Source organism: Malus domestica, chromosome 03 (genome assembly GCF_042453785.1).
Source record: "Malus domestica chromosome 03, GDT2T_hap1".
NCBI classification, from domain to species: domain Eukaryota; kingdom Viridiplantae; phylum Streptophyta; class Magnoliopsida; order Rosales; family Rosaceae; genus Malus; species Malus domestica.
In genome coordinates this window covers 6,649,497-6,676,254 of record NC_091663.1, presented here as the reverse complement: position 1 = coordinate 6,676,254, position 26,758 = coordinate 6,649,497, and the positions used below count along the sequence as shown (strand labels likewise).

At 39.3% G+C, this 26,758-nt stretch overlaps 4 protein-coding genes across 15 annotated transcripts; all 4 read right to left on the bottom strand.

Annotated features, from left to right (window-relative positions):
* Nucleotides 1–4,209: 4,209 nt before the first annotated feature.
* Nucleotides 4,210–6,774, bottom strand: LOC103419256 (alcohol acyl transferase 2-like). Its single transcript, XM_008357377.4, has 2 exons — nucleotides 5,858–6,774; nucleotides 4,210–5,420 (listed from the first exon to the last, which is right to left on the bottom strand). Exons 1-2 carry the CDS (start codon nucleotides 6,308–6,310, stop codon nucleotides 4,509–4,511), a joined length of 1,365 nt encoding a protein of 454 aa, XP_008355599.3. The 5' UTR covers nucleotides 6,311–6,774; the 3' UTR covers nucleotides 4,210–4,508.
* Nucleotides 6,775–9,882: 3,108 nt separating this feature from the next.
* LOC103419241 (uncharacterized) lies at nucleotides 9,883–11,871 on the bottom strand. The gene is made up of 3 exons (XM_008357369.3): nucleotides 11,432–11,871; nucleotides 11,163–11,205; nucleotides 9,883–10,410 (listed from the first exon to the last, which is right to left on the bottom strand). The coding sequence occupies exons 1-3, from the start codon at nucleotides 11,702–11,704 to the stop codon at nucleotides 10,265–10,267; spliced, it is 462 nt and encodes a 153-aa protein (XP_008355591.3). The 5' UTR covers nucleotides 11,705–11,871; the 3' UTR covers nucleotides 9,883–10,264.
* An 888-nt stretch (nucleotides 11,872–12,759) lies between these two features.
* LOC103418801 (tubulin beta-1 chain) lies at nucleotides 12,760–15,514 on the bottom strand. The gene is made up of 3 exons (XM_029099687.2): nucleotides 14,835–15,514; nucleotides 14,369–14,638; nucleotides 12,760–13,642 (listed from the first exon to the last, which is right to left on the bottom strand). The coding sequence occupies exons 1-3, from the start codon at nucleotides 15,226–15,228 to the stop codon at nucleotides 12,966–12,968; spliced, it is 1,341 nt and encodes a 446-aa protein (XP_028955520.1). The 5' UTR covers nucleotides 15,229–15,514; the 3' UTR covers nucleotides 12,760–12,965.
* Nucleotides 15,515–16,217: 703 nt separating this feature from the next.
* Nucleotides 16,218–25,389, bottom strand: LOC114823900 (uncharacterized). 12 transcript variants are annotated; one of them, XR_011578741.1, is made up of 10 exons: nucleotides 25,223–25,367; nucleotides 25,067–25,130; nucleotides 24,327–24,606; nucleotides 24,025–24,240; nucleotides 20,718–23,936; nucleotides 20,402–20,586; nucleotides 19,812–20,102; nucleotides 17,958–18,055; nucleotides 16,637–16,686; nucleotides 16,218–16,563 (listed from the first exon to the last, which is right to left on the bottom strand). XR_011578741.1 is itself a non-coding variant. In XM_029099684.2 (7 exons), the coding sequence occupies exons 3-7, from the start codon at nucleotides 24,531–24,533 to the stop codon at nucleotides 20,012–20,014; spliced, it is 3,918 nt and encodes a 1,305-aa protein (XP_028955517.2). In that variant the 5' UTR covers nucleotides 24,534–24,560; nucleotides 25,067–25,130; nucleotides 25,223–25,386; the 3' UTR covers nucleotides 19,615–20,011. The 12 variants fall into 12 exon arrangements, 4 of the variants coding, with proteins under 4 accessions (XP_028955517.2, XP_028955516.2, XP_028955519.2 ...); XR_011578745.1 differs by having other exon boundaries at nucleotides 16,218–16,686; nucleotides 19,812–19,861; nucleotides 19,952–20,102; XR_011578744.1 differs by lacking the exon at nucleotides 16,637–16,686 and having other exon boundaries at nucleotides 19,812–19,861; nucleotides 19,952–20,102.
* Nucleotides 25,390–26,758: the final 1,369 nt, after the last annotated feature.

The following is a 26,758-nucleotide window of genomic DNA, read 5'->3' as shown; positions in this document are numbered from 1 at the left end:
ATTTTGGCCCCATTTTTAAACAGTTTTCTTATTTTTACTTACATGGAGATGTTTGGTTAAACAAACAATAAATGATTTTTGGATAAATTACATTTTAACACTTCAACTTTGGATCGCATAACATTCTCATACCTCATGTTTTAAATATTTCAATGTCATACATTAACTTACGAATTCATTGCAATGTCATACCTCCGTCAATTTTTCTGTTAAATGATAACGTGAATAATGCGAGACCTAATCCTCGCTTAACTAAACATCATGCTGGCTTGGACCCTCCATTGATTGACATGTGGGATAAAACAAATTTCAAATAAAATTTGAAAAATGCTTATTATATTAACATCCCATAAATTGTTGAATAAACTCCACATACTTAATACAGCCCCACATTAGCTTTTTCAATGAATAATTATCTTAATACATCCCACATACTTCTCCATAATACCCTCACACCTCACATTCTCAGAATACACTTTACATTTTCTTCATGCACCCTATATTTTTCTATACACCCCACATTTCTCAAATCTTATAAAACTTTTAGGGTAAAGTACAAAAAACTACCTCAATTATTGGGATCACGACACTTTCATACCTCATCTTTTAAAATTGACAATGTCATACCTCATTTTACGAATTTGTGCCAATGTCATACCTTCCGTTAGCCTAGCCGTTAATTTATCAGTTAAATGCTGACGTGGCTTGATTCAGACCTTACTTTCTATTAAAAAATTATTAAAAAATTATTAAAAACTAAAAAAAATCATTTAATAATTTTTAAATATTAAAATAATGAAGAAAAGTTAAATATATATATATATATATTTTTTTTTCTTTTTCTTTTTCTTTTTCTTTTCTCTCTCTATTCTTCTTCTTCTGCACGGACGAGCTGGGTTTCTCTTTTTTTTTTTTTTTTGTTCTTCTTCTTCTTCTTCTTCCTTTCTTCTTCTTCTTTATGGGTTACAGGTTGGCTTTAGGGGGGAAGGACGAACTGGGTTACAAACAGGGGTTTTTTTTTTTTTTCTCTCTCTTCTTCTTCTTCAGGAGGTTAGGTTGGGGGAGGGGGGACGGACGAACTGGTTTCCTTCTTTCTTTCTTTTTTCCTTCTCCCTCACTCTCTCCTTCTTCTTCTTCTTCTTCTTCTTCTTTTGGAGGTTGGGTTGGGGGGAGTGGGGGACGGACGAACTGCTCCTCCTCCTTTTTTTTTTCTTTCCTTCTCTCTTCTTCTTCCTTCTTCTTCTTCTTCTTCTTCTTCTTCTTCAAGTTGGGGGGTGGTGGATTTTGGGTTGCAGGTGTGGGGATCTTGGGATCTTGGGGGGGGGGGGGTGGGGTTGGTGCGGTAAGGGATGTGATCGGATCTGGGCATGGGGGGGGGGGAAGGGACGAAGGTTTTTTTTTTCCTTTCTCTTCTTCTGTTTTCTTGGTTGCAGAGGGGGTGAGGGGGATGGGGGAGAAGAGAGAATGACGCCGGCCGGGGGGGGGGGAGGGACGAAGGTAGGTTTTTTTTTTTTTTTTTTTTCCTTCTTTTTTCTGGGTTGCAGCTGGTAGATGGGGGAGAAGAGGATACGAGGGAGGGAGGGAGGAAGGAAGGAAGGAGAGGGTGGGGAGGGACGAAGCTTTGTTTTTTTGTTTGTTTGTTTGTTTGTTTTTTTTTTTTTGACTTTTTTTATTATTTTAATATTTAAAAAATATTAAATACTTTTTTTTAGTTTTTAATAATATTTTATTAATTTTTTTAATAGAGAGGGGGTTCCGAATCAAGCCCCGTCAGCATTTAACTGACAAATTAACGGTTAGGTTAACGGAATGTATGACATTGGCACAAATGCGTAAAATGAGGTATGACATTGTCAATTTTAAAAGATGAGGAATGAAAGTGTCGTGACACCAATAGTTGAGGTAGTTTTTTGTACTTTACCCAAACTTTTAATTTGGACAAAAAATGCCGACTGGAATTTTAACAAAAGATGCTGCCTGGGATTTAAAACATATGTGGTTTGTTTTCAATTCCACCATTAAAACTCATGTCGTCTGTTTTTAATATTTGGTGGTAATTTTAAGTGTTTAATTCTTCATGTAATCTCTGTTATTCCTAAAAGATGAATATGAACATAGAAACTTGAATAACGCAGCAAAAGAAAAATTAAATAATTATCGATGTCGTCAAAATCACTAAAACAATAAAAAATATGAAGTCTTACCTCATTTGAAGCTTCCGAAAAATCGATTTTGTTTCATTCGTCAAAAATAATTTTTTTCAATCAACATGTTTGTAGTTTCATTAGTTAAGGTTTTGTTCAACAATGCATGGTCGAAGAGATTTTGATAGTTGAAAAAGATAAATAATACGTTAAAAATGATTTGGGATGTATTTAGATTTTTTTTTAAACCTAATAAGGTCAAAATTGTCATTGCATAGAAAAGTAAATAAATTATTTAATATTAAATTTTAATGTAGAGTGCATTTAACATTTTGTGAGGTACTAATATAAAAAGTCATTGAAAAATTAAAATTTTAAAGTTTTTTCTGGTCAAAATTGTTTTAAATTTTAAAAATAATAAAATCGTGCCCCCAGCCAAAAACACCACCACACTCGCGGGAACCCTAATCCCCAATTGCCAACAAAAAGATTCCCCCTGCCGCTCCAAATCTCGATCCTCACTTCCCCCAAACACCATCTCGACCTCCACCTCCTGCCTCCTACGGATCTCACTGATCTCAGTCCATCTCTCTCGATCTCTTTGCTTCTTCTCTACATCTCAGACCTCTCGCTCCCTTGTTTCTCTCAATTTGACGGCGGCTCATCTCTTCCGTCATTTCTCTCGATTTGATGGCGAGGACCACTCCATCCCCTTCAAACACGTCACACCCAGCACCTCTTCTCCCAGAAACTCAACCATATGGTCCTAGCCGAACCCGTCACTCTGCAGCCACATGAACCCCTCCGATTGGCCTGGGAACCAAAACCCTTTGGGCACAACTCTGCACAGAATCACACAAAACTGGAAAAGTCCTAGAACGCCCAGAGACTGCTCCAACTGCTCCAACGGCTACAAACACTTGGAACTTCTTGAATGTAAACCATGAAATTTGTTATTTTTAAACACTCACTCACGTAAATTTGAAAATTACACATATTTATACGGAATTTAAACTAAGGAATTGGAGGTCTCAAATTTTATGTTTTTTTTTTTCCACACAGAAATTTTAAAGTTATATATTTATGAATCCAAACAAGGGAACTTATGCATGTCAATTTATAAATTCTGACTTTTGTTAAAATTTCAAGTTTATTTTCATCATCCAAAACTAGTGTTAGGTTAACCAAACAAGAGAATTCACAAATTATAGAAGATAAAATTATGTCATTTCTATTTTTAACATTTTGAAATTCCTTAATAATATTAAATTTTCATCCAAATACAGGGTAAAGTTTCCCAAATCAGTTAGGATTCTTATATTGACATTTATTGTTTTGCTTAACTTCAAAGAATATTATTCGTTCTCGTCTGACTGAAAAAAAAAATGTTGTATCTTTTGTTTTCTTATTAATCATCATGTGGAATTTGAAGCAAAACCATGCACTACATTTGCCTACTACCCAATGAAATGAACGTTTTGTGGAAACATTTTTATGTGGTCTCATAGGGAAAGGTTGTAAAAAGTTGAAAGGCAAAGTATGTCTTCAATCCATCCTAGCCAGACTGTAAAGATATTACGGCCAATCACCCCATGTAAGAAATTTCCTGCGAAGGATGGAAGCTGACATTTTCAGGATTTTAAGATGTTAAAGGTGCCAAGGTCGTGTGCACAAGCAGAATCGTAAAACAGCGTCGGAAGATGCCATGAGAATACCAATTAGGACAACCAAATAAAGGTTAATACACCAATCGAGTTATCATACGTATCTATTAACGGGTGTATATAGCGTCCACCTCAATAATATGTTCATGTTGGTCAAGTGACCAATTAATCATTGCTATTACACCCTATTAAATGCATTAATTTCTTGTCATTGCGATTGATAAAATGTTATATGCCACATGATAGCATGATAGAAGCAAAGCGGTAAAAATTAACTTTGTTCTCTTCCATTCATCATTCAACATGGCCAACTTGGTAAGGAAGCTGGCTGAAATACAGACATAGACCCTTATGCATAGGCCTTTATTTGCATCAAATTTTTTCTTTTATAGAACCTCGGGTGGTACGAGAGAAATTTATTGATATAAAAAAAAATTACACTTATTCAGGAGATATAAACCATAACCGTATCTCTCATAAAGCAAGAAAATCAAAATATAAGAAAAAGGGGGTACACTTAATCAAGAGAGATACAAACCGTATCCCTTGCAAGAAAAGAGGGGAACATACACTTATTTACCCTTCTTTTTCGGGACATACACTTACTTACCCTCTTGAAAAAGAAAATACGAGAAAAAGAAAGGTAACAAGTTGGATGGAAAAATTTCAGAACTAAAATATCTAAAACCTTAGCAACTTATCACAGTGTTGACTTAATCCTAACAGGTTTAGTGTTATCCTCAACCGGTTCCACAGTCATCCTCTTAAGCTCCTGCTGAAACCTCTCCACCGCCGATAGCGGCAAGCATGTTAGTACCAGAATCCCATTTTCTTCTTTGTTTTTGTGCCGAACATACAAGTTTATCATATTAACGCACTTGGCCGGTCCAGCAAACACCGGCTTCCCCCATCCGAAATCAACCTCACCAAAACCAGCACGCGTTGTGTCACCAACCACAAAGTTCCTTGTCGAAGAAAAGTCAGGTCGTCCTCTCATTACCATAAGGTCCGCCACTGATTTTATGTACTCGTCACTCATTTTAGCTTTCGCCTTCTTGACCAACTCCAACGCATATCCTATCGGATTTTTACATAAGCTTTCGACCGTTGAAACTTCGGATGGGAGTGCAAATGCATTGCCATAGTATCCCAATGGAAGACGCGCATTTCGTGCAGTAGATATACACGAAATATACACAACCTCTTTCTGATTCATCTCAAGGGCTAGAGTTCGACATTTCCACAAGCAAGCTGTTATCAAGTCAAATGTGGAGGAAGGAGAATGGTGTGCTGGAAGATGTTTCCGAATGGCGTTCAACTCCTCGGCACCAAAATAGAAAGACTTTTGGACCATGTTTTGTTGGTCTCTAACCGCAAACAAGCCCTCATCAGAATCAATCGCTTCCTCGTATTCATGATGTGTACATGTAATTCGTAGAGGATTTCGAGCGTCAAAGAGCTCACGCTGCCACACAGGCGGAATAGATGGTGTATGTGCACCATGAGCCATTTCCCCGACTCCGTTCAAGAACTGGACCATCCCAAATCCATCACACATCGTGTGGTTTATGCGCAATGCAAATATGAAACCTCCACATTTCAGACGGGTCACCTACGTTGCATAATTTTTTATGAAATTAATTTCTCGAACTAAATAAATAGAAACAGAACGACGTTGGGGGTAAAGTAATATGGATATAAATAGTGATTCTTACAAGTATGCAAGGGGCATAACATAATTGGATAAAAGAAATTGATGGTTCACTATGAGGATATTGCTACGTATTATCATAACCGTATATGGATGGCTAGACGGTTTCAAAATCGATTGAGTTTTTCTAAAAATGATCTTTAATCGATAATAAAGAGAATGAAAAGTTCCGACTGTCATGTTAGGAGGGAAGGGGACTTTTTTACTTATGAGGAAGGAAGGGAGGGAAGTACTATCCAACATATGTAATTATGGTTAACCGATCGAACTAAATCAAAGTTTTCGAAATAGAAGTACTTATTGTAAAAACGCTTATGAGCGTATATAAGTACTGTTACCTGAACTAACAGCAAGGGGCAACCGAGAATACCATCAGATCCTGGCGCATCACATAGGAACTCCTCTAAGAATGGACACGGGGGTACAAGTGCATCCCCGAGTTGCTCAAGCGTTACATCAGCATCAGCCTCTATGAACAACACACCTTCTCCAGTGCACTCCACCATAAGCTTTCTGTTAGGTCCTTCCCTGAGCCTGCCAGCTAGAGGGTAGTAAAACACCAATGCTTTACTCAGTGCTTCTTTAAGCACCTTAACGGGATCGGTTCGATCTTTCGGTATAAGAGGATTATTTTTGTAGGACATTAGAACTGGAGTTTGAAACCTAAGGCCTTCCTGGTCGTCAATATCTGATAGCAGTTTTGTTTCATGAGGTGTTGGCTTTGCCGGCGTTACGAGCTGTGACACTAATCGGTTCACCTGAAGTACTCGTGAACATGGCAGCGACGTCATTTGATATAGTTGGCTAAATTCCTGCAACAATTTTGTATTATTAAGTAAACAGGGTTTCAATCTTTGGGGTAAGTCACTTTGCAAAAATCGATCTTCTAATTTGATCTCCAAACAAATCAAATTGTGTTTTATGATCCAAGGGCGGCTTTTGATAGAAGTCTTTACCGTGTGGAATAAGACTGCAGTAGTTCGAAAACTACCATAATTTTTCGATTTTATGCAAAAATGGTGATGTGATAAGATTGGCTTGAATAAAGGGTTAAAGATTGGAATTACATGCGACTTGAGATGACTAGTCGACTTGAGATGACTAGCCGAGAGAGATGGTTCTGTGCGAATAAATATGCTGATCCTAGCTTGTTGATTATGAGTTTGTTTGGAACTGATTATGAGTTTGTTTGGAACTGTTTTTAAAAAAATTAAAAGCGTTTTTAGAGAAACTGTTATTGAGTTTCAAAACACTTAAAATGTTTCTTGCAAAAAGCACAAGTTATATACTTCTTGCATAAAAAGGTCATACCCAGTGCACAATGCTCCCGCTTTACGCATGGTCTGGGAGAGGTGAATGTCGGCTAGCCTTACCCCCATTTATGGAGAGGCTGCTCCCAAGTCTCGAACCCGAGACCTACCGCTCATGGGCGAAGGCACTTGCCATCGCACCAAGTGCGACCTCTTTATATACTTCTTGCATGAAGCAAGAAATTGTTTTTCCAAGATTCACTTGCCATTTTACTAAAGATTGATTCAAAAACATTTTTACTAAAAGTGTTTTCAGTCATTTTAATTTAAAAATCCTTCTCAACGAGTCTCATTTTTCCAAAAGAAAGTGGTTAAGTGGATATGCAATTGCATGATGGGATTAGCACGGACTGTTGAGGGTTGGATTAGTGTGCAGATATTTGCATGTGGTTTTCAACTGACATGAGATAATACTTCAGGATTAAACTCTACAGTTGCGATTTGAATATCTAACAATTTATTCTTATAAATACAAGGTGTTGCAACGCCCTTCAACTCAACACATGAATCAACGACTCAGGCCCTTAAAAAAACACTAACTGCTCACTTACTCCTCCAAAAGTGTCTGAAATAATGAACAAATTAAAGTCTGTTTAATCCAGGGTCACAAGGGTTTGCTTTGTGACGCACGGAATGATGTCACACGGGTTTGCATTGTGACTTACGGAATTTGGTTTTGGTGGTGGAGAAACCGACACGTGTGTGTATAGAAGATAGAAAATGGCTAACTTGATGCTCCACACTTCTGCACCTGTAGTTTTCCATGCCCAGACACAGGAGTTAAGACAACTGGTCCTTTCTTAAACAAGTGGTCCTTTCTTATGGCGTTTGTGCTGAATGGTCCTCACATTGCTAGCGTTATTAGCCTCCGCTCGCCTTGCTTGCTCGGCTGGTGGCTATGGACGGTTTAACAGTCCCTCTGGACGTTGTGGACATGTCGGTTAGCGGCTTGGCTGCAATGTGAGTTGCCCTCTGGTTTTCGCCTCTCAAAATACTAGGGATATGATGACTATCTAGTGAGGGATTGACTAGAGGAGAAATATGGAGCACGTTTTTCGTTTGCTCCATGTTAGAAAACACAGTGATTCACAAATTATCATATGCCCAATGTTCCGAGGCGATGTATGCTGACAATTTAGGATTTTGTCCGATGTCCATATTGTTGTAGGGCATACAAGAAGCTAAGGAAACATCTTATGACTGCTGGAAGAGATCTGATGAGTCGATTCTATATTATATATTATTTTTCTATTCTTGGTATATTTTGGTTATTATTTTGGTGAGATTTTGATGCTTTGTTATGCATTTTTAATGTAGGACATGCAAACTTGTTCTAAGCATAAAGTAATCAAACGGTGGAATTTTTTAGCGATTCCAATTGGAGCGGGTTCGTGAATCTGTAAAGAAGGTTGTCTCAAAATTTCATAATTTTATCCCAAAGCATTTAATCGTGGCGAATTAATTTATGCCCAGCGCACAATGCTAGCAGATTGGGCTGCAGAGCTTTTAGGCTGAAAGATGATGGATTTTAAACTTGGGCTCTTCTTGGAACTTGAAAAGGAGGTCTTAATCTTTAATTTGACTCATTTTGGGCCTGTTTTGGAGCCCTGAAGGTCTATAAACGTGGCTATCTCTGTGTTGGGTAGATTTCCTAGTCATAATAGGAATGTAATTCCTAGTTATGTTTTTATTATTTTATTTCTTAGTTTTTAGAGAACCTTTTCTATGAGGGTTTTAATTTGGAGTAGTATAAATAAGGCTTTTTAGCCATTAGGGTTTTTTTTGGGGGGGGGGGGGAAGGCACGCAGTATTTTGGAGAACTTCAGATGTTTTACTTACAAGGTGTTTTCAATCATTTTTCTAATATTTTCTTTAGTTTTTATAGTTGCTCATAACTAGTTCTTTTGCTAAGGCGAAGCCACAAGCCTTAGCATGAATATGTGGTTTTATTAATTTACTTATGAATGGATACATGCTTGGTTTGAATTATTAATCACCGTAATTAAACTATCTAATTGTCTTAGTGATTCACGACCATTAGGGTTTTTAGACAAGTAATTTGATGCAATTTATGTTAGAACATCACCTTGAAATTGAAGAGGGGTTCTTGTAATTAGTAATTATAAGTTCACTTAAGGCGAACATTACGCTCTTAAGGGTTGCTTGGTTTTTTAAAGAGTTTTCACAAAGCTTAATGAGTCTTGCATGTTTATATTTGATTTAAACATCACAGACATGTTGCATGTTAGATATACGTTTTCGCTTGAACATGATCACAAGGAAAATATGTATTAGGAAAACCTAACCTTAAAGCATGTATGTAGAAATTCATAAGTAATTGGTAAAATTGCGTAGGATTGTTAATGGTGACGACGGAACCCTAGGCTTTCACAACTTTAATTTTGAAAAACGTTTTAGTTGCTATACTACGACAACCTTACACTCTTGCAAGTATTTTTAAGTGTTTTTATTCCTACTTTGCAAGTGGTAAAAATCCTATCAAGATCTAAGTTCGAATCCACCAACCCATTGATCAAATTACTCCGTATGACACGCCTACAAATTTAACGGGATTCTTAAAAGCAACTTGGGGCAAAAGGGTTTCATGACATCTTTCAAGGGGATCTCAGTTGTGAAAATTATTTACCACATTTGTATACGGCGCCTACCATACGATAATCCCCTCACATGTTGGTCAAGTGACCATCGTGGAGGGCGTTGTAGGTGCTATATTGTATGCCAACTCGGGACCAATTAATCGTGGGGGGAGTTGTAGGTGCTGTATTGTATGCCAACTCGGGATAGGACTCTGGCAATTGTAACGAAACATAAACGTAGAAACGAGCACTCACACCAGATACAAGAGACACTGCAAGACAACACATAAAACCCTATATTGCCATGAAAATATGAAAATCTTGCTCCATATGAAGTACAACCATCAATCCAAGCAGCATAATTTTTAAACCTAAATCGGACACCATGCCGATTGCATTCATACAATAAGAAGAAACAGGAACAGGCACCGAACCAGACAAGAGAAAACATTACAATAACCAAACTCAAACATGCTCAATCCTTTTTTATAATCCATTCCGATTGGGAAGTGTTATTGGCACTCCAAAAATCTCATTCTGCACTCCTTACAAGTGTATTTTTCTTTCTAAATATAGAAATTTTGGAGTGTAGAATGAGAAATTTGGAGCGCCAATAACAATTCCCTTCCGATTTTGCAGTTCCGAGATATTATTCTAGTTTCAGTGCACAAGGGAGGATGCTACAGTGGATCGTCATAACAAACTGATTTATAAAAAAAAAACACACTACCTTATCCAACAAAAAATTGTACCGATGGAGGATACAACTGAGTAACTGAAAAAGAACATCCAAGTATAACAGATCAGGCTAAATTCCCTAAAATTGGAGGAAAACGTATCAAGCTGCTTGAACTTCAGCTGCTGGAGCACTTTCCGTAGGTTTAGTCATACATGGAACAATTTCACTCTTCGAGTTTGGAATGTACCTCCAACCACGCTTGTGGACTCCGCTTATTTTCTTGGGGGCATCTACGGCTGGCAAGCCTGCAACAAATTCCACTATATTCACTTTCATATAAGAGAGTAACTTAAAATCGACAAACCTAACACAGAAAATGATCAAACATTATTTTCACAGTTCTTTATTAACGTTACAGCTACAAATCTGACTCAGAACTCTAAAGAATTAGTCATTACTAAACAAAAATGACAAACAAATAGAGAACTGAGACTAACAAAAAGGAAGCCTTATATGATCCATGCAAGTGCACAGGTATTACATATGTACATGTATGCACATAGTGGAGGTGTAAAGAGTGTCAATACCCCTAAAATACTTCTCACTTGTAACTTATAACTGAAATTAGGATGCATGTTCACTGTCACAAATAAAAATACCATGACAAGGGGAGCGCTCCATAGAAAAACTCGATAATGCATTATTTCCCTACCATTCAGGATGTTTCATTTGCAAACGAACATGAAGAGTATAATTCTTACCAGATCACAAGTGGAATATACAAATGCAACCAAAATCATGTAAGCCGAACAAAAAAGTTACACGTTTTGGATCACCGGGGTACATAAGAACGATATCAAACAACTTTGAGAACGCAAATATCAATCAGATCAGGATTCTATGACTTTTGTGCTATCGAAAACAATCACAATTATCTAGCATTTATCATTTGTGCTAGCAATGTCATAAAACCCTTATACTGCCAATACAAATGAAACTCAATTGAACTGAGAACACGAAAAAATTCAAATTCCAGGAAATGTAAAGGTTAACTGACCTTCCTTATGAACGATTCCCCATGCTTTGCCATGTCTACCATCCTGAAAAATTAAAAACCGCATAAACCCTAAACCATTAAACCCCTAACAACAATAATAACAATAAAAAGGAAAAATGGATGAAATTCCCACATCTAATGCAAGCAATTAAATACGACAGTTCGAGGCGAAAGATCCCAACTTTGTAATCATTTTTCCATATTTTCCCAGTAACCAAACAGAGCAAAACCCCCAACAAAATCTGGGAAAATTTGGTAGCAACTAATACCTTGTAAAGATTGATTTTTGTAATCTGGTAAGAGACGCCGACCCAGTGGGTCTTAGCCATTTGGTACCCCAATCCCCAGTTGGGCAGAAACTGGGCCACCTCGAACAGGTTCTTCTTCTTCTTCCGCTTGGGTTTCTTTGACGCCGAAGGCGAAGCGGCGCCGGCGGGTGGGTTTTGGGAAGCGGTGCTGAAGCTTCGGAGGAAGCTCGATGTGAGCCTCCAGAGGCTTCCGGTTCGATCTGTTAATGCTCTGTTTGCGAAAATGCTCGCCATTTTCCGGTTCGGCTTTCTCACTCTCTCCTTTCTCTCTGTAACGAGCTTCGTTTGTGTAAATTGTGTTTTTGCGGGGAGGCGGAACTCTTTTGAGAGGTTTGTGTTATTTACGGAATGACCTCGTGAGTTTTCTCGAATTGGTAAATGACCCCTATTCCTTGAAATTATTACTTATGAGATTTTTTATTTTTGAAGAAGATTGGTCCCTTCTCATTTAATTCTGCCATTCTGGTATCACATGAGGTATCATCATCGTACTTGTGGTCCTCAGGTCAAATTGTACACCAAAGTAAAGTCGGTGATCCTAATAAATTTAATCGTGGGAGTTTAAACTTGGGTTGCAGTTTCAAACTTTTGGTAGCTTTCCACTAAATCAACCGCTCGAGATCAAACATTTTAAAATACAATTGATCGCCCCTTTGGCATTACAGTAAATTCTTATTTCTTTCATATGATGAGTTTATAAGCATAACTAACGAGTGTAGTGTTCCATCTTGCAGCAACTATCACGTGACTAGCATGTGAGAAGATATAAAGAGTATACAAAATGTTGCTTTTTGCAACAGTGGTAAAGTGACTAGCATATGAGGAGATACTTTGAGAAGGGATAATGTGAGAATTTCAATTCCATTTAATTCAAATAAGTATTAAAATGCAATTTTTATTAATAAATTCCAAAATTAATAAGATGCTAAAAAATCTTGTGCAACTCAAGTTTTGATATTTTGGACATCAATCCAGGAGGATTCTCGTTGGATTCGATTTTGAATATTCTTCAATCATATTTGTTCATCGTATTATCGTGTAGTAAAAAATTATTATAAATTTTTTATTTAAAATTAAATAGAAACAATATCTAACAAAAAACGGATATGATCGAAAAATCCCCAAAATCTTAGAATCCTCATACGGCTTCAAACTTTGAACCTCTTCTAACATCGGCAACTCATTCGACGATCTCAACATACAGAAAGGGAACCGAAAGTAGGGATAACCGGAAGTTCAATACAATAACCGGAAGTTTGATAATGCTAGCGAGAACAGAAAGTAGAAACTGGAAGCAAGCGAATATATCACTACCGCAAATACATAATGTCGAAAATAAGCAAAGTTACAGCACATAGCAGCAACTGGAAGTTGATATTAAAACTTGTCCCCCGATCCCCTCTCTCAACCGGAAATTCATTCATTCACATGCTACACAAACGCACTAAACTGGAAAGTCGATATTAAAAGAAGCGATACTGCTTTGACGATAGAATTACATTTCCTCCTCGTACTCTTGCTGCTCATCCTCATACTCATCCTCATCGGCTGTTGCATCTTGGTACTGCTGGTACTCGGAAACCAGATCGTTCATGTTGCTCTCGGCTTCAGTGAACTCCATCTCGTCCATGCCTTCACCAGTGTACCAATGCAAGAAAGCCTTCCTCCTGAACATGGCAGTGAACTGCTCGCTCACTCTCCTGAACATCTCCTGGATGGATGTCGAGTTCCCAATGAAGGTTGATGCCATCTTAAGCCCGGTTGGTGGGATGTCACAGACGGTTGACTTGACATTGTTGGGGATCCACTCAACAAAGTAGGAAGAGTTCTTGTTCTGCACATTCATCATCTGGTCATCAACTTCCTTGGTGCTCATCTTACCACGGAACATGGCTGATGCTGTTAGGTAACGTCCATGTCGGGGATCAGCAGCACACATCATGTTCTTGGAGTCCCACATTTGCTGGGTGAGCTCTGGAACAGTAAGGGCCCGGTACTGCTGAGAGCCACGTGAAGTAAGAGGAGCAAAGCCCACCATGAAAAAGTGGAGACGGGGGAAGGGGATCAGGTTAACAGCAAGCTTGCGCAGATCAGAGTTGAGCTGACCAGGGAACCTCAGGCAGCAAGTAACTCCAGACATTGTTGCAGAGATCAAATGATTCAAATCACCAACTGTAAACATAAAAGAAGAAACAGAGACATCATCAACAATCATAGTCCTATGAGGAAACATCATCAGCAATCATAGTCCTATGAGGAAACATCATCAGCAATCATAGTCCTATGAGGAAGCAGAAATCAATCAAGGAGAATCAGTCCTATGAGGAAGCAGAAATCAATCAAGGAGCATGTAGTTCAACTTAGTATCTGTTTCATCGCAACCACACACAATCTACAAATCACGCTTTCAAACCCCAACAATAAAAAATAAACAAGTACAGAAAAATCAATCATCCATTGCTCACCAAACCTCATTTTCCAAGAAATCAATTCATGCTTTCCAAGAAAAAAAATGACATCTCATTTACTTTCACAGTAATTACCATAACTCACCACAAAACGTAACATCAGAACAGAGACCTCATGACTTAAAAACCCAGCTAAACTTAAGACATTCAAACTTTCATTCATTGCCAAAACTTGCTTTTCTAAAGAAATGAATGGCAACCCATTACTCAACAATCAATAAGAAAACACCGAACACTTCACATGACCGATAAACTCAAAAGCAAAACAGGATGGACATTCAAATCATGCAACAATTATTCATCCAACAGTGAGTAATTAACATGGTCAAACAACTTGATATTTAGATAAAGAGTAAATCATAAACATACAAACACTTGCACAAAATTGATTCAACCAAACAACAGAGAACATAGATCTAAGCAAACTTACAGCTGGGGGTGGTGAGCTTAAGTGTGCGGAAGCAAATATCGTAGAGGGCCTCATTGTCAAGAACCATGCACTCATCAGCATTCTCCACAAGCTGATGAACCGAAAGAGTAGCATTGTAAGGCTCCACAACAGTATCTGAGACCTTGGGAGATGGGAACACAGAGAAAGTCATCATCATCCGATCTGGGTACTCCTCCCTGATCTTCGAGATCAGAAGCGTTCCCATCCCAGATCCAGTACCACCTCCCAACGAATGGCACACCTGAAACCCTGCACCACCAAATCACAAGCCAATATTAGGGTTTAACCGATCCAGAAATGTAAACCCCCAAATCTCAGAATCTCACAAAATACAGTTAGGGTTTCTTCATTTCGGTAAACTAGGGTTTAATCGACACAGAAATGAAATACCCAATCTCAAAATCTCACAAATTACAATTAGGATTTCGTCTGAGTTCACACATACCTTGCAAGCAGTCGCAATTCTCCGCCTCCTTGCGAACCACATCGAGAACGGAATCGATCAACTCTGCACCCTCAGTGTAATGACCCTTGGCCCAGTTGTTCCCAGCACCCGATTGACCGAAAACGAAGTTGTCAGGGCGGAAGATCTGGCCGTACGGCCCAGATCTGATGCTGTCCATGGTGCCAGGCTCCAGATCCATGAGCACGGCGCGAGGAACGTAGCGGCCACCGCTAGCCTCATTGTAGTAGACATTAACCCTCTCAAGCTGGAGCTCGGAGTCACCGTGGTAGCGTCCGGTGGAGTCGATGCCGTGCTCGGCGCACACCACCTCCCAGAACTTGGCCCCGATCTGGTTGCCGCATTGGCCTCCCTGGATGTGAAGGATCTCACGCATTTTCGGCTCTAGGGTTTCGGCGCAGAGTAGATCGGCAGATCTAGGGGGAGGGAGAGAGAGAGAGAGAGATGAAGTTTTAGAGAGAGAAAGAGGAGGGAACGGCGAGGATGAGGGGCAGCGAGGGAGTAAGAGGGCGGATATATAGAGGGAGTGAGCTGTAACCCTACAACGGCTCTTTGCTAATTTATTTAATTATTTAATTTTCGAATTTTTCATTGGCTGTTTAAATTAACTGGAATGGGGAGAATCAACGGCTGGATTTGCGCCACCTAATTTGATGGGTGCCGAAACGGTTTTAAATTTTTAGAGCCTAAAACGAAGATTTTGAATTTTAGAATTAGGGATACAGCTGGATACGGTGTGGCCCACTGGTTTATTTACGATTCCAGGATCCTGAAATTGCGAAATGACGGAATTGCCCCTTGCCGATCTGGTTGGTGCGGGTTCGATATCACGTGACGTGAGACTGTACAGCCTCGAGGTCCGTGGTATAAAAGGTTATTCGTGATCTGTTACAGCGTGGGGATTCTGGCATTGCTTGCGGTCGAATCCTGACCCCAATTTTTAAACCACTGATAAAAACCTTTCTTGGTTTGGTAAAGATATTTTAAGCAACTAAGAAATATCAACTTATCAATTTAACATTACTATCTAACGATATTCTTTTTAATTTGTAAATGATATGTCTTATGTTTTATAGTCTTTAACGTATGCAAAATGTTTTGAGTTTGATTACTATGAAGAAGCTTTACTTTCACACCCTAAATATATCTGGATAGCGAGAGAAATTTATAGAAATTCAGCGTTACATGGTATTCTGGTCTAATAATACAATATCACGTAAAGAAAAACTTACATATAAATTATAACATTGTATTATTTAACCATAATGCCACAACAACATTCGCAAAGCGGACAGATTGGCCCAAACTGTGCCCACCCATAATAATACGCACTTTGAATATTTTCTCCCTCGTTATGCATAAAAGTAAATCGGAACATAACATATTTTCTTTTGTCAATTCTGTTTTTCTTTAACAAGAAAACATAGAAGTGGTATCACTAAACGTCTCTCGTAAATATAGCCTACACAATCATTCGTTTACAGCCATATTACCCAAAATTGCAAAACAAAACACAGTTAAACAAAGGCCTTGAAAGGCATTAAAGTTGGCAAGGTAAGGAGCCTCCATCGCCGAATAACCTTCCGATGTACAGCTTCGCGAGACCCACAGACACGCTTTGAGAATAAGGTAGCACTAGGAGAAACAATAAGCAAAGCAACCATCCTACATTGTCTCACTGTGCAATCATGCTATCAGTCCCTGCACCACACTGCAATCTTTATCAAACACTTTACTTCGTTAGCAATTTTCTCCGAAAAAAACCATCCTAGCGTTCGCCTTACTACGTTGTATTCTTTTTTCTTCGGACTGGAACCCTGCGTTATTCTTGTTCCTTCGTAATTGAACAAAGATGCGTATTTCCGAGACATGTAAAAGGCTAAAACATCTATAGCAAGGACAGTGTTTAAAAACAAGGATAAATTTTCTAAGCGACGAAAACTTCTCAGGTTGTGTATTATTATTTAAGTTGCTCAAGGGATGCTTTAGCAGACGCCAGATATCACTAGATGCAATCTTATAAAGAACTTTCATGGCACGAATCATGTCCACCAGAGTTATCCATAGAAATTATGGTAATACTGTTCAACAAAACTAAGATTTGGTGTACTGCTTTCACAATCGAAAGAACGCCACTTCTTCCCTTCCTAAACCAAGAAAGGGGAATGCCAAGGGAACTCTCTCAAAATGGAACTCTCTGACACTTCAGCGTTTAACGTCAATTTCCATATCAATATTATTAAACATTGTGCTAAAAACATGAGGTGGCAGAGAGTTTATAGAGAGATCCACTTTTGAGAGAGTCCCCTTAGCATTTGTCACCACCTAAACCCTGATGGAAAACAAGAAAACCGGTTTTTTCCCTTCCTCAACCACCCGAACTTTTCTAAAGAAAATTACAGTGGTAGGTGATGGTGAAAGGATGTGTTTTGTGTGCGTGAGAGAGAGAGAGAGAGAGAGACTTATCAGCTGTTGAAATAGATAAAAATATTGCTACCAAAATATTAAAAAAAATATATTTAGAGTTCAACCGGCAAGGCTGCCTCAAAACATCAACATGAACCCGAATCTATGCATATGGAAAATTGATAGGAAGTGATTGCTATAGTTGAAGGAGAGTAATTGCAAAATTCATTCAAAAGTCAGCATACAAACAGAATTGAATTTATTGTTAGAGAACGTATATGACAAAGCATTAAGGATGTGGTGTTCTTGGGGTGCTGCCCAGCCATGTTGAGGGCGGCAAGGGCGATGGCCACAACCACGACCACCATGGGCGGAGATAATATAAAAAAAAACCTAGCCATCAAACTGTCCTAGATAAATCATGATCCCTAACCCGTTCCAAGTAGACATCTTAAAATGTAAGCCCCATGGCCCCTTAAAGTTAGTATCTATATATACCTAGTGGATGGAAGGTAATCAAAATTACATGTCTCCTAAGGTTTCCTAAGATTTATCCTAGCACTTCAAAAGATGTAAATATACTCTTCGTAAAAATGTAGAAGCAGATGAAACCCGACATGTAAGCAGGTCATATAATCAACACTAAGAAGCTAATTTTGCCACAACTAAATAAAATCTGTACATTGAACACAACCTTACCACATCAAAAATAGATGACAGAGTAAACCTTTTTCTGCTAAACTTTCGGTCCATATGGAGTCTTCTTGCCAAAAAATGACGGGTTGAATTGAAAAGATCTAGAATAGAAAAAGAGAAATTCCACCAAAAAGAAAAATCAACAACAAATCGACCTTAGAAGCTAAAAATAACATGACAGTGTTAGCATAAAATCGTCAAGTCTGTAGTAAAACAAATAGCAATAAAGATAAAAACCGAACTTATGAAATGGTTCAAGCCTTTCCCCGTATGTAAAACTAATAAGAGAAGATCTACAAGGCTTTCCAAGATTAAAAGGCTAGCAACCTTGGTTTAGGTATTCAGATTACCTTTTATTTGACTCGTTTAATCTTTATGTCTTATGTTGCTTTGTAGATGATAGTATTGCTTCTACTCCTAGTCGTTTTATTTTTTATATATTTATAGTCGGATGATAGTTTTGTGTGTTTGTAAGTAACTTATGGAGGCCTAATTGAATAGTTATTGAAGTAATCAAGGCTAGGATGCTAAGGATGTAACCCTAGTATACATACCATTACGAGACTTTTTATGCAGGTCTGTTATTCCAGAAAATTAGATACTAGTCTCTTTTACGAATTTCATTGTTCTCTCTCGTTTTGATGTTGTTTCGTGCAGGATATCCTTCTCTACTCTATAGTTTGTTTTGCTTTGCTACAACAAACAGACAGTAGCTTCCGCTTCTGTCCTACACCAATTAGCACAAAACCAATCAGATGACGACTGAGCTGCAGAATATACAGCTGAATTGTGGAGACCAAGTTGTTCAATTAGTTTCACACCATTCCAACCCATATAGCCAGTACACCTAATATTGGTTTCATTTGTATAATTTATCAGCAAAACAAAATACCCTTCAAGTATATGTCAATTTGCAAGCCATCAAAACAGATAACAATATAATAGATGCTGCAGTCCAACAAGCAAAATCATGAAGCCGTCTCTGCTAGCTACTAAAAGCTACTAAAAAGGAAAAGTCTAGGATTTATGATTTCATGGTCTCTAAGATACCTAATTCCTTAAAGTCTCTCACGTTTTCTTAAGAGTCAGCGTGCAAAATTCTGTGTAATCTATATTAATATGTACTCCAGTGACTGCCTTCTATAAAAGCCTGTACACCTCAAATATTTAGTTTTGAAGCCTACTGTGGTACTAGTGATTGACATTATTTCTCACAAAGTTCATTCGTTTTGCAGAAATATTCATCTTTTAGAAAACACTACTTTAACACTTCCAACTAATTGGGTAAAATTATGCTGAATTGTTAGTTATAACTAGTCTGCTTAATGTGGTCAGTCCAATCTCTACCGACTGAAGGCCAAGGATCAGGTTGATTGCATAAAATTATCTCTGCCTAAAATAGAAATGATGAAGCAAGTCAGACAGCAGCAGTGTCATTACATTTAAAAACAGATATTCTTGTCGACAGTAGTGACAAAATTGACGATAATGCAAAATTCACAGAGTTACATACAGCATAAAGGAAAATGCTTATAGCTTCAACATTCAAAGTAAATGTCCATGTTTAGCAATGATATATTTTATAACCATAAATACATATCTGAGAGCAGTAAAACTTAAACTTAATACATTGCTGGTCACCATAATTTTCTGGGAGCAGTTGAATAAACTTAATAAATAAGATTAAAAGAGTCAAGCATACATTCGAAAATGCTATAAACCAATGCCATCTCAATAGTACCAAATGCAAAAGGAAGTGATAGCAATATACCACTTTTGAACCGATAATGACAATGTCAACGAAAAACAATCCTAGTGAAAGTAGAAAACTTGAGAGTCAAAAACAACAAACTTAACTGCCATTGAACTCCAGTTCCATATACCATCTCCATTAACATGGCGGCAACCTGAAATGACAAAACTAGCATAAACCACCCTGAATCTAGAAAAAAGAGGCATGGAAGGGTGCATCACCTATATTGCTAACGCAATAATACCAAAGAAACAATTGGACCCCAAGTGAAATGAAACCAAAGAGATCCACATTACAGCACACATCATCCATCAATGCTGCTTTTCTCCCCGGGCTTTAAAGCTGGATTTTTTGACTTATTTTCATCCTCTACCAAGGACTGATCACCAGAGGTTCTACAAAATGAAGAAAAAATAATAAACGAAGCATCAGACTTTATTAAGACAAAAAAAAGGTCGTACCCAGTGCACAAGGCTCCCACTTTACGCAAGGTCTGGGAGAGGTGAATGTCGGCTAGCCTTACCCCCATTTATGGAGAGGCTGCTCCCAAGTCTCGAACCCGAGACCTACCACTCATAGGCAAAGGCACTTGTCATCGCACCAAGTGCGACCTCTTTTTTAAGACAAAGTTTGAAAATAATGATAATGATTTTGGTCAATAGCCAATTAGTAACTATGTGCTCAGAGAACTTACAGTTTCTGCTTTTTGGCATTTTGCTTGATGGTTCGCACCATATCCATAGCCATCTTCTGGTGTTCCCTTGTTTGTGAATGCAAGTCTAAACCTTCAACTGTTTCACAATCAACTTTACATATCCGGCACCATCCCATACTAGCTGGTTTCCTTTTCCTTGAGTGATCAAAAGACTCTAGATCTCCCTGAAGATATCAAGAGCATAAAAAATTGAACTAAAAATCAAATACAATAAAATATCAGAATGGAAGCTGTAGTAATATGAGAACAGAAGAACATCACTTAACACACACAGATACTTGAAGTAATACTTAACTGTGTAAGCTCCATCAGTTGGAAATCTCTGAAGTGAAAAGCTGCTCCTAAATCCAGGCTCACCAAGACGTGGATGGCTTGTCCTCTTGCCTCTAAATGATTCAAAGTTCCCAGGTCCAGTCATGTCTCCAATCCGTGGATGACGATCACCAAAACCCATAGTTTCTCTCAAATGCAAATGATTATGCACATTCTGATGACCCAAATGATCTCCCCTCCGAAGATGACCAGGGTGCCCATCAACAATTCGCATATTACCAGGCCCCTCAAACTCACCCCGTCGAAATTGACCAGGAAAATTAGAAAGCCTACCCTCATGGAATGAATTTCCATGTGGATCACCAAATCGATGAAAGTCTCTTCTATCAAAATCATCAGGGCCAAAGCCTCTAAACCCATGAGATGGGATCGCAGGGTAATCTCTAACTGGGCTTCGGGGAGCCAAAACATCCATATGGCGTCGTCCAACAAAATCTGGACGACCGCGAGAAGGCTCCATTCTCCCAATATCTCCAGCAGCAGGATCTGTATTCAGACCCATATCATACTTGAGCCCATGAGGTCCCTTATCAAAGGGCCTTGATGAATAATTCCCAAATTTAGAAACAGGATCAGAATCCAGATACGAAGGCCTAGGGAATTGCTTGAGATCATCTTCAAACGCTACCCGGTCAAAACCACGATAAGTTGGATCTGCTGGGAAGGGATTCATTCGTTCGTCTGGAAAAGCCTTGAACTTTTCATCCCTCAACCCATGAACTGATGAGGAGTCGAGGCCTGGAGTTCCATTCATTCTCAACATATTTGGGGGGATACCAGATGGCTGTCCAATTGCTCCTTGATCAATCTGAAAGGCAGGCCGCTGGTAACTCCTATGACCTTCAGGGCCATATGGTGCCATCATTCCACTAAATGGAGGGCCTCCAACAGGTTCACCTTGCATCTTGGGAGCCCCTGTATGGGAAGGAGGTAGTACACCTTGAGGACCATACTGACCTCCCCTTCCAGAGGATGGTCCAAAACCCGGGTTGGGACCAGGTGGCTGCAAATGCTCAGATGGATGAAAAGGCTGTCCAGGTACATGTGCAGGTCCCTGAGGTCTTAAATGAGCCAAGGGCTGCCCAGGCCCCTGTGTATGATGCGGAGGTGCACCAGGCCCTTGGGGGAGTATAGTAGGTCCATGATGTATTGATACAGGATGTGAAGGTTGTGTAGAGCCACCAGCTTGTACTTGAACAGTTGGAGCTGGAGTAGATACAGCTTGAGAACCCCCGCCAGCTTGTATTTGTACATTGGAAGGCTGCAGAATGCCACTAGCATTCTTCTGCAACCTTCGACCCTGTTCTTCATGAAGTTGAGCTTCTTCCGATGGGATTTCTTTTGCGCCCTCAGCTACTTCACCCAATTTACCATTACTTGAGTGCTCCATAGCACTATCCATACCCTCTTCCTTCAACATTGGGATATTTACAGAACCTCCATTATCAAGTGCATGTAAATTTGGATCTGCCTCCGACAAGCCCCTAGACTCTGGAATCTCCTTGAAAGATGTATCCCCCTGATTAGGTTTAACTCCACCACTAGGTTTATGCTCATCATCAACGGACTTCATACCCATCTCAGATTTCACGGATTTAAATTCAGCATCATGTGCAACATTCTGACCTGATGACTCAGATTCTTTCTCCGCTTGCCTCTCAGACATAGTTGGTCTTGAGTTTGCTCCAGATTGCACTGGGTTGTTTGTTCTGACCATATTATTCTGATTTGTAGATGGATGGTTTACAGAAGAATGCATTGGCCTCACCTGAACAGCAGTTTGTCCATAAGGCTGAGGTTGTACTCCATGACTTGGCATCATAGGTCTTCCGACAAGATTAGACTGAGTATGTTGAATGCCCTGAGACAATGCAATGTTCTGCTGAGACTGTGTAGAGGCATGAATATGTTGAGGGAACAGATGAGATTGGCTCTGGGGACGTAACTGTGTAGATGGTTGCTGCTGTACATATGGCTGATGGTGGAAATACTGCTGAGGCATCGGTTGTTGAACTGCTTGCATAATAGGGCGCTGGTAGACTGAATTTCCAGGTTGCTGAGCATAAGAGGGAACTGGCTGCTGTTGTGCAGGATTGATATTTTGGACTTGACCGGGTGAAGGCAACAAAGCTGGCTGCTGCTGGTTTGGAATTGTTGTATGAGATGAAGGCGGACGCATGAGTGGGGGTTGTGGAGGAAACTGATTCGGCATTTGAACAGGAGTCTGTAACTGAGAGTGAGGCACACCTTGAGATTGCACGTACATATTGTGTTGCGCTGGTTGGTGAAGGTGAGGTTGAGGATATGAGTTATTGCCAGACACGGGATGAGATGGTGGATGCTGTGCCTGAGGTTGGACAGCAGCATTCATGGGCTGAGAAGGGTGAAGTTGGGGATGGTGTTGAACCTGTACCTGTTGCTGAGGTTGTGACTGAGACTGGGGTTGAGAAAGGGGATGGTGCTGCGGTTGAAGATGGGCCTGGGTATGTTGCTGAATTTGGGGCTGCTGATACGGAAGCACTTGCACCTGTTGAGAATGAGGCTGTGACTGAGATGGAGCTTGGAAATATGGCTGTGTCTGCCCATGAGCTGCTGGGTAAGTCTGCACTGTCGGGTGGAGTTGCTGCTGTTGGTTGGCTTGTACCTGATTTTGAGTTTGAGCCACAACAGGAGCCTGGCCATTTGGAGGCTGAATTTGGGGTTGAGCTTGAGCTTGAGAAATTTGGGGCTGTAGCAGAGGTTGAGTTTGGGGCTGTGGCGGAGGTTGAGTTTGAGGCTGAGGTTGCAAGTATGTCTGAGGTTGATTCTGGACGGTCCCATATGGTGGCTGAGCCTGCTGTTGTTGTGGAACTGCTGGCTGTTGATAGGGATAGTAGTTCTGATATTGCTGTTGATATGGGTCATATCCAGGATACTGCTGGTAGTACTGTTGATATTGTTGCTGCTGCTGGTACCATTGATCAGCAGTCGGCACAGCCGCTTGAGCTTGAGAACTTGAGTTTACTTTCTGATTTGGATCAGATCCAGGTGCAGTGGCACTTGTAGTTTGAGAAACCGGGGCCTGAGATGTAGTTGTTCCTGTTTGAATTGCAGCCTGGGATTGATCAGCAGTAGCTGCTGATGTGCCAGAAGCAGAAGTGTGCAGAGCAACCTCTGCCTGCTGCGCTTGAGGCTGCACACCCTGTTATTGAAAGATAACCATAAAAACCAACTGAGTCTGATAGTCAAAGGATTGAAAATTAATACAACAAACAAACGAAAATACTTACAGGACATGTTTGTGCATGTTCCTGCACATGACGATGCACAATTTGGACTCCACACCGGTTGCATACTACAGGAGAATTGCCAAAGGCACATCCAGAACAATGAGGTGTGCACTCGGATAATGGTCCCTGCCATGTGCATCCACTCCTGTGAAATAAGCAATGAACTAGTATTTTGCCAATGGTATCAGAGAGGGCCTTATTTGACTCCGTGAGTGGCTGCATTGATTAGTGTCAAGGTTTATCAATAAATAGACAACAAGGAGTAAAGGTTTTGCTACAACCAAGGTTGTATAAGGAAGGACCTTGGCATCTGCTTCTGTCACTAAGTAGCCATCATATGGGCAAGCTTGGGTGGTGCTCACAACGTATGTCAAACAGGGCTTGCAATACAGATGAGTACATTGCGACTGTAGTGCTTCAGTTGGGTAAACAAGCAGACGACAAACCGGACAAAAGTACTCTCCGGCAAGAGACTGGATGTTCAATATGCACTCATTGTCAAATCCCATGTCGCCCTATCAATTCAGCTTCAAGTCCTAGTGCATCAATGCTATCAACCCGAATGAGCAAAAAAATTGAGCCCTTGGTGAAGAAAAAGAACCATTCATTTTTCCATCAGCATTACTTGGTTCAAAATCATAAAACAAATCATAAACTGACCAAACTCATTAAAGCAATTTGCCATTTTTACAAAACCAAACACGGAAACAGGGAACACAGCCAGTGATATGCAAGTGGATACATGAAAATCCAAAATGCACCCATCACTCGATTAGCATTTGGTAATAATCAGAAAATCACATTAAAACAAAAACAATGAGAATCAAACCTTCCGATGCGAAGAACAAGGCAGGCTTATAATATAATCAAATCAAGTTTTTTGTTCGTTATCAGATTCAGATGGGTGCGGTTTCCACTTTCCCAAGTCCAAACTGATTTAAATACAACAATTATATCAAAAGATTTAAACTTTTCCTTTCCAAATTTCTATTCCCAAACTTTCTCAGCAGCCAAACATGTTAAAGTAAGAGAATTTCGGTACCTTGGAGATTCTCTGCTGTCTGCCAATCCGATTCGCGACCCTAAAACCCTAGCCCAGCTTAAACCTGTAAAAAAAATGGAAAAATTGAATAAATCTTAGGGCTTTCATGAACGAAATTGTTGTGCGCCAAGAGTAAATCGAGTGTGAAAAAGTTACAGTTGGCGCGGATTGGTCGAGAAACGCAAAAAGTCTCTCGGCACAAGAGAGATGCTAATTGCGAACGGAAGACCGGCGCAAGAAGACCACGGTGCTTATAAAACAAGTGTGTTCTTTTTTCTGTCAAAAAACAAGTTTATGCTTGAGCACTTGTTTGTGGTCATGTTATATTCTTTTTTTTCTTTTTTTCTTTTGTACTCTAAATTTTTATTTTTTTTTACTAAAATCAAATCTCAATTAATGAATTAATCCAAATCAAATTTCGGCTAAATTTCTATGAAATAACAAGGATATATTAGTCGACAGAAAAAAAAAACGATATATTAGAAACGGTTTTTTAGTTAAAATGGTCATTGAAATTTGTATAACACATAATTTTGGTTCTTAAGATCAATAGAACTGGTTCACCATCTATTATTTTGGTCATTCTGTTAAAAAACTTCGTTAAGTTGAGGGTATTTTTAGCCAAAATGGTCCATGAGATTTGCATAACACATAACTTTAGCCTCTAAGATTGTCCATCATCCATCATTTTGGTCATTCCGTTAAAAAGCTCAAGGATTACTTAACGGAGTTTTATAATTGAATAACCAAAATAATGGATGGTGAACAATTTCAAGGACCACTCCTATTGATTTCCAATCCCAGATACTAAAATTATCTGTTATGCAAATATCAAAAATCATTGTGGTCAAAAAGCCATTAGAAACTGATCAGTTAAGTAATTACGATGAAATTAAATTATTTCAGCCAAAAGGCCTTTATTTTTACATATATTTTATTATGAGATTGTGGCATGTGTAGCGCTTTTTTTCTTCTTTTCTATTGTTTTGACCCACATCACTAGTGCAACAACGCCGAGAGTGTTGGAGATCATACTTGAACAATTACGATGAAATCACGTCAATATTTTATGTTGTTTTTCTAATAAAAATAATAAGACAAAAAATAATATGCGAGAGGAGGTGAAGAAAGAGGGTGGGAATAAGAGAGTAGAGAATCCTACTCCGTTGGGCCACAGAGGCAGAGGGAGTAATTGATGTTTAATTCGGGAAATGGCATGTTAAGATGTGGCAGAGGAGAAATTTTTTAGATTTACTCTTCAGCTTCTTGGCTCTTCTATTTGGTCTGCTAGTTAAACATGTGAGGGATACTTCTTTCCAAGGGTGCATTCATCAGTTATATTTCGACTACTGATAAATCCCTCATCCCTTCGAATGCAGTGAAGCCTATATCTCAAAGGTTTTTGAGAGGATCTTCAGTATTCAAAGGTCTTTGGCTTTTATGTTTTGAAAAAATTGAAGGTTCCCTCGAACGATATAAAGGAGGAAACTGCTCAGGTTGGCAAAAAGGAGGTGAGTTATCGTACTTTTTGTAGTCTTTCTGATTCTGGCCATCGGATACGATCTAGTCTTGTCATTTTCACTGCACCTTTGTCCATTTCAATGGTGACGATTCTCGTGTTGTTCCTTATTGCAGGCTTTGCATCTTTTGGTGGCTTCTTTTCTTGGCGATTCTACTCTAACCGATGTCTTC